Consider the following 8,173-nt stretch of genomic DNA (forward strand, 5'->3'; position numbering starts at 1 on the left):
GGTGCTCAGCATGGCAATTACAGTGAACATCAAAGGAACAATTCCCATATTTCCCATTAACTCTGTTCAGATGAGCAATTGTTTCTGTCTCATCTCTTTGAAAAAAAAAGATGCAATTTTGCTCTTGCTCATTTTCCTAAAAGAAAATGGAAAGAAGGAAAAGAGAAGAAGCAGCACAAAGGGAAAGAAGAGAGAAAAAAAGATGTTAGAAGGCTGCAGACAGCCTTCTAACGCACCCACTGGTCACTGGGCGTGAACTGCAGGGAGCTTCAGTGGGAACTGATTATGTCCAGGAGTTTTCCAAGAACTGCCAGAGCTGAATTGCTGTGGGAAGTATTTTCCAGACAGAGATCACCCTTTCATATCTACTGCTGCAAAACCTGCCTGGGTTGTTCCTGTGATTCTGCTGCCCTTTGCCACGCAGGAGTTGGGAATAAAGGGGCGCCTGAAGCTGCCCAAGCAGCCCAAGAAAGGCTTGCACTCAGGAGGAAAGGTTTCAGCTGGTGGGAGAGCAGAGGTGACTGCTCTCATCCCTCCAGGGTAGGATGCACAGTGACTTGAAAGAGAAATCCAGCAGCAGAAAGGGGTGTCTCGAGTAGTTGTGGATAACTTTGCATTTTGCTGAAGGCCAAACTCTGCTAAAGTCTTAAATCTACAAGTCACATCCCTCATTTCTTGACAGTCATTTGGGTGCCCTTTTAGCTGTAGGAGACGGCCTAGGCTCTCAAAACAAAAAAACCCACATTCATCCTTGAAATACATATATTTTCATTACCCCCACATTCTTCCTGTTCAAAGTCCTATGCGTGCTTTCTCCTTCCTGGCAGACATCTCTTCATGGAGTACTTGTGTGAATCAAAGCAAGACAAAAATGTGCAGACATTGTTAAAGGAGGTACCATTTGCATTCTCATTCTGCTAGTTCATGTTTAAATGAAGGATTTGACATAAATGGGGGAAAATGGAAGTATTCTCTGAGCTAATCTGAAAGGAATTCCCTCTGCTAAACTAAACAAAGCCAGAAGTCCCAGAGCTGAATTTTATCCAAACTAAAGCCAACAAACGGTTGTTGTCGGAGGAGGTTATATCATGTTTTCCATTGTCATGTTGACATGAAACAGGCAGAGGCTTCCACTTTGCAAACTCAGACACAAGATTGGCTCTGAAGTGAAAATAAATAAAGAGAAGCAGTGGTTGGAAGTAGGTTAAGTTTCCTCTAATCAAAATTCAAAGAACCCTTCCTATAAAAGAGAAGATGAGAAAAAATAATGACTGCTTGAAAATATAAATGAAAAATACAATATACTATACCTATATGTGAAAGATGAGATACTCTACAGCAAATGGTGGATCTCATTCCTCCTTGCACACTTCCAGCACCTAAGATAGGGTTAGCAGACCTCCCCCTGTCTCTCTTGTAGTTACAGAAGAGACTTTCTGATTCCAGTAATTTGTAATTTTTTACTTGGAGGCTCTCTCTTGATTAACCATAGTCAGAAGCAATGCAAGGTTAATATTTGAATTTTTTTTTTTTTTTTAATACAGTCTCAAAGCCATGTGAGTAATATTAATAGCATGACCACCACATATAAATATGTAAATCTTATTTCCCTGAAACAAAGTCTGACTGTGTTGAATGGAGAAAAATCAGGAAATTAATTGGGAATTCCTTACAGATTTTTCCAGTGACAAAACATCTCTTGTCAGGGAAGCCACAGAGAGGACAGAAAGGAAAGCTTCATGACCCCTGTGCATCAAAAGATTCAGTAGAAGAAAATCCCTAGAGAAATAACTGTCCCGCAGCCGTCACCAAGGCTGTGGGAAGCCACCAGCAGTGAGCCACCACACAGCACCTCTGCCACAGGGACACCACTGCTGTGACAAGCATGGCCCCAGAGAGCCTTCAGGAAGAATCCACAGCATCCCCTGGGTTGCAGGTGGGCAGCACACTGAGCACCAGGGCTGCAGCATGCTCTGCACCCAGCCATGTTGCCCTCAACAGCCTGACCTGAAGTTACAGAGGTAAAATAACACTTCTTGCACCCATCCTGGAGTAGGAATCACATCTGTTCCCAGAAATCCTTCTTTTCAAGGTGCATCACCATGGATATGTAGAAGCAGGGATAGGCTGGCAAAGTATTGCACCAGGCAAATGATTACACTGAAATTTTTGTTCTGTTTAGGGTTGAAGGTTATTTATCATCTGCCAAAACCCAAAATCAGATTGTTTCAAAATTATAGACAATTGGTGGTAGATACTGAACTCTAAACCATGTTAAAGTCATGTGATCTACAATTTACCAGGCCACAACATGGAGAATGGGCTAACAGTGTTGAATCAGAACGGATTTTATTACACCTTTCTCAAGTCTGTTTTATTTTTTTGGGTGCTGCCAATAATAAATTGAACTGTGCTCCATCAGATCAAACTGCAATGGTGTAAGACCCTAATCCAGTTACTTTAGGACCATAAAACCCCCTATTTGCTAACAACATATCTTTGCCATTGCCAACAATTTCCCTTTTCTTAACTGAGATCTTTTGCCCAGTTTCTTAAACAAGCATGACTAAAGGACAGCGTAATCTGGAGTATTAATGCTATGACCATTGCACTAGTATCTAATTCTGTGAGCTTTGACAAGTTATTACTCCAAACCAACAAATTAAATCTTGCAACTCTTACAGCAGCTGTGGCTTGTGCTCTTCAGCAGACTAGGACCCTAGCACAGAAAATCAAGAGTGATACAGTGCTCCAGGTGCCTGCTAGCTTGGGGAAGAGCACTTTGTTATGGTTTGCCCTTCCTGGTAGGCTGAACCTTTCAACTCTGAAGAGGTTGCTTTTAACCCCAAACTGCTGCTCTGCATCATTTCCATTACCAGCCCTCAGTATGCTGTCCCAATTAGGAGGGCAGGTATGTCCCATTTTCTGCAGATTTCTGATTAAAACAAAGTGTGAACAACACTAGCAAGTAACTGGGACAATGAATAATGGACCAGTGTCAGTCTGGTTTCTCAGCTGGAACAAAAAGTGGTGGTAATTTTTTTTTTTTTTTGAGCAGCACTAATTACAACTCTTCCCCAGCTGTTGTGTAAGGCTGGCATCAGCAGAGTTTGCAAGTGACACCTGGCTGCTTATTTCAAACCTCAACACTTTGGCAGAAGCTGGAAGAGGAAATAGGATCTGCTTGTAAACTGCAGCACTAAGAGGAGAGCTAGCGTAATGGCTCTGAGCGAGGCATCAGCAGTGAGGTTTGTGCCAGCAACAACACCCTTCTACCTCTGCCTCTTCCCCCTACAGTAAAGCAGTGGATGTTTCCAACTCCACCTCGTCTTTCAGAAAAATCAGTCTGTGTAGATTTGGTGATTTGGTCTCAAGTCAAAAACAAATCTGGAAAATAATGAAAGGGTTATATAATAGTCTCATTTTCCTAAGGCTAATGTGTTCCAGGGGTGTGTGATATAAAATGTGTTTATGAAATTTGTCATATTTCCAAGAACATATATATAATGTTTGGAGGGGGTGGATTCCCCAGGCTTTCATTTAGCATGATTTTTCCAGACCAGAAAGGAATGTTTCAATTTTCCTAAGCATAACCCTTTCTGCTGTGTGCTTGTAAAAAAATAGCTAGAAAAAAAATGAAAGAAGAGGAGCAGACCCCAGATATTTAATTCCTTTGCATAGTCCAGGTTACTTATGATGGTTAATTATCTCTTGGCACACAGATGGGTATCATCTGGTTTTACTGTCAAAATTCTGGAGGGAAACCTTTCTGAGTTACCAAAACCTTTGAGGAGAGATAGTTCTGTTGTTAGCACTACCCTTAAAAGGGAAATTCATCAACAAAGAGCACATGTGTGCAGTGTTCCATACAGCTAACTGCTAAACATGACAGTCTGACAGTCTCACAAATAAACTACATCTGCACAGTACCCATCCACTTCACATGCTATCCAACCCTTCCCAGCTCATAAAAAAAGAAAGCAAAATGGCTAAATCAACTGTTTACAATTTTTCCTAAAATATCATTCTTTTCTCTGGGATCAGAAATAGGTGCTCAGCAGGAAAAGTCATTTGCACGCTGCCTCCTGAAACCTACATGTAATGGTTATATATAATTTTAAAACTGCAATTTGCAACTGCAAGTAGTAGAAAGGTCAATAAATCTTGTCAGAGAGATTTTAGCATTCAGCCATTTCCTCAGAAATGAGTTTCCTGACCAAACATCCAAGATAATACTTGCATTACATGGAAAACACTAAATTACCTTAGAGCAAAAAATTACTTGGAATAATACTAAAGGGTTTCTGGCATTGCTGTCCCACTGCTTTCAGAGCAGTAGAGTTTTTTTCCTAATGACCTCAGCGAAGTTCCTCAAGGACTGGGGTGTACCTACGAGAAGTGTCCTGCTTTGGCTCACTGAGGTGTCCTTTAAGCATCACAGATACAACTGAGACAGGCCTAAATTCATCTGACTTCCCTTTTGGCATTGATGTGAGGGCACTGTGGATGTTCTTCCTTTGTAGGCAGTGGAAACTGCCAAATAGCTCCAGCCTGGCTAGCTAAAACTCATTCTGTCTTCTGGAAGTAGCTGTCATGATTGCCTCTATAAACTCAAGATAAATGGGATGAATGCAGGCTGCCAGGCTTAGCAAATGCTTTCACAGCTTGGGTGGAGAATGGATTCCTTTCCTGAAGAAGCATTCTAATATCTTACATTTTTGAATAGTTTAATATGAAGGATGCAAATGTGCCTTCAAAGGGTGGAACCCAATGTACATTGCTGGACTCTGAATCATCTGTCATGTCCAGAAGTCCTGGCTTCGTGTCCTGTCAGCCATCAGGGGGCATCTTATCTTGAACACGGGCAGGGCTGGAAAGCCCTGACACACATCAGAAAACCTGGATTGTGTCAAGGTGATTACACCTTCAGGCTAAAAACATCCTGGTGGGTTACAAGGACATACAGCTTTTGAGTTCACAGAATATTTCTTGTTGCACAGTATCCTGATCCCAAGCTCTAGAAGAGGTTTAGCCTGAGGCTGTACTCAAATCTCCATTCCAAGCTATTACAGCAAGACAAAGAAACACATAGCCCAGGGGTACATCTGACTACCCTAGACTCAGTGTACACTGAGCAGTTTCCTTAATATCTTGCCAAGTCTTGTCTCCTGGCAGGCTTTCCTAAGGAAAATTTTATATTGACTTACATTTGATACTAACCATATAAACATTTTTCTTGACAAGAGAGAGCATTTCAGCATGTCTGGAAATTCTCTTTTCGGTGGTGGAAAATTTGGTTTCCCAGTCCATTCCCTGCCCTGCACATGAATTAGTGATACAAATAATCAACCCCTTCGATTATTATTTTCTGTGAGAAAAGCATATTCAAATGTGTGGAAAGAAGCATTCTAAAGTGAGGAGAGAATCCAATTTTTAAGGGATAACTAGTGATTTATCAGAATCTCTGTGTAACCTCATCCCTGTAAATAGTATGGAAGTTAGCCCAGTAAGGAAATGTTACAACCCCCTGAAACAGGAATGTGGCAGAGAAATGAGAATACTCATTCACACTTCATTTGTGTATTGTTCTTCTACCCAAAATTTGCCATTTATTGAGTCAAATATATGTTGCACCTCAGAAATGTCCAGGGATATGACTAGAGTGAGGGAAGGAGACCTGGCACTCAGGAGGGGTTTGTTTATGGAGAGAAATAAAATTGATGCTCCTTCTCTTTATATTGGATTGTGTCTTAGTGTTTGTCCCTCTGATCATAGACACAGGTATATAAAAGAACACTTACTGCATGGTAAATAGAAACAATATATATATTGTCTGCCGCTGTAAGCAGAGAAAACTCACAGCACACATTTGCTCCAATTTTATAAATTACTGCCTTTTATAATCTTTACCGAAGACTTTTGGAGAGAGAGTTTGTATACGGCAAGGCAGAAACAGAAAAGGATCAGTTCCCAGTAAATCCTGTCTACTCTCTACAGAATATATGCATTGGTTATTTGTTTGGCTTATTTCTTATAGACTTAGGCTTAGGCTGTGCTAGGTGAGGGTACTGGTGCTGCAGAGGCTGTTGCCTGCTTTGCTCAAGCACAGATCCTCCTGAGCTCCAAGTGCTCAATGCCAGCAGGCTGCTCCTGGTGGAGTCACTCATCCCTCGGCAGAGGTCCCTGTCCAGGTATGGTGAGGCAGATGGGTTTGCCATGAACTGGCTCAAGTAATTGTTTTCTTGATGTGTGACATACAGAGTAGTGTAGGGTGTGATTTTAAAGGCATTTGGCTTTCCTTCAGAGCACTACAGTTTCTTTGGCTGCTGCTTATTGAGTTAATTGTAAGGTTATTCCTTGCTTCTCTGTAGGAATAAATAAATTGCTGATCTTTCATATTTACGGGAGAGGAAAGTGTTTTATCTTAAGGAAGGACTGGTTTACAATATCTGGCAAGCAGGAACTGAGCACATCCAAAAAAGGTCAGCTGTACTTGTGGAATGTCATCTGTTTAACTTAAATACTCATACCACACTTATCTTCACTCTAGGTTAAATTCTTGTATACAAAGCACTTCTCTCCCGTCTGAATTCCATGTTCTGTTGGTTTTCAGTGTTCTTGCTCTCTGTAAACATGCACACACACATTCACATGGACTTACACACACCATCAACTGCTAATCAGTCTCATGAAGGGCTGAAACAGCCTGCAGATGCCTGATTCAAACTACTGCAGCTGAGGGAATTAATTTACCCTCCTGTTCTATGCCAAAGTAAAAATTCTGTAAGCTGACATATTTTCATATATCACTCTTAAAAACTCCTTCAACAAAACCATTCAGAATTTTAAGGCTTTTTTTTCTGCATGCAAATTGTTGAAAGAAACCCCCATGCTGCCAGTGTAAGACAAACAAGTACAACGGAGAAGTCCAAATAAAACAGCTGGAAGCAAAGACTTATTCCTTGTGAAAAAGAACTTCCAGGCAGCACAGAGCTAACAGTTATAATGTTATTCCAAGTGTTAAAAGAAATAGCTTAGAATCTCCTGAGTGTCTGTAGCAGGAAAACAAGTAAGAACAAGAAAAAATGCAGCCAAGGCAGACAGCACTGTACAGTCCTTCTAACTTTAAAGAAAGCAAAGCAAAGAAAAACCTTTGCAATGATACTGCAAATCCCGGCAGTTTTCAGCTTCACCCTTAAACATCTGACTGCTGAATTAGTGAAGGAAAAGTGTTCTGGTGAGGTTCGTGCATACACACTTCTGACAAGCTATTAAAGTTATTGGTAAAAATAAAAACAAAATAAAAACATGAAATCATAAGAAGCTTGAATTACTCACCGACTTGTTGTGCCAAAATAACTGAGGGTTGAAACACGGCAAGAATGAGCAAAGTTACTTTTTGCACAGAGCTCATCATGTCTAAATATTAGACATGAGACTCTCTGTGCAAAAATAAAAATGGGGGGGAAGAAAAAAAATCTGTTCAAAATAGCAACATCGGTCGTTCCCTGCCCTTCCAGCACCAGGCCATGTACAGAACTCAGCCACAAGCATTCCCCAGCTTTGGCCTTAAATAGGAAAAAAATTGGCTTACTTTTCTTTCCACCCCCTTTACTGAAACATGAGAAGAAGACCCATCCCCTAACAGTAAATGAATGATTAATATTTCTCTTGGCTTTACAGAAGACTAAAGTCAACTAAACAAGATACACAGCACATCTGGAACTTTTGTGTGAGTATGAAATGCAGGCTGACACTGTATATGAGCAGTTAGTGTGCACTCCATGTGACATACATGCACGTGAAAAAACAGCCCCATGCCAAAGCACCCGGGGCAAAGCATTTTCACATAGTAATTTGGAGTCAATGGGTAAAACCCCAAGAGGATTTTCAGTTCTTAGTGCTCCCAAACAAAGATAAAAGGTAAGTGGAGGTGTAGCTGCACAGACTGAAAGAATCCCAGACGTGGAGGAGCAAGCCTGGGTATTTCTGCTAATGTGCAATCAGAGTTAATGAAAGGAAGTTCTGAAAATCATGCTTCTGTTCCAGGGCTTTTCTCACCATTTCCACCTCACAACATGATTTTGTGTTACCTGGGGAGAAAGGAAACATTAAAAAATTATGAAGAGAACAAGATTGCAAATCACAAGCATTAATCTCTCAAACTTAGTCT

The 8,173-nt window shown here is 40.9% G+C and overlaps 1 protein-coding gene across 1 annotated transcript in view; it reads right to left on the reverse strand.

Annotated features, from left to right (window-relative positions):
* The window catches only part of COL3A1 (collagen type III alpha 1 chain), a 49,332-nt gene extending 41,717 nt beyond the window's left edge, over positions 1–7,615 (reverse strand). Inside the window, exon 1 of the mRNA XM_018911733.3 lies at positions 7,339–7,615. Within this exon, the coding sequence (XP_018767278.1) occupies positions 7,339–7,417 (79 nt within the window). The 5' untranslated portion in view covers positions 7,418–7,615. The remainder of the gene's footprint in view (positions 1–7,338) is intronic.
* Between the last annotated feature and the right edge of the window lie 558 nt (positions 7,616–8,173).

The sequence above is a fragment of the Serinus canaria genome, chromosome 7, assembly GCF_022539315.1.
Source record: "Serinus canaria isolate serCan28SL12 chromosome 7, serCan2020, whole genome shotgun sequence".
NCBI lineage: Eukaryota > Metazoa > Chordata > Aves > Passeriformes > Fringillidae > Serinus > Serinus canaria.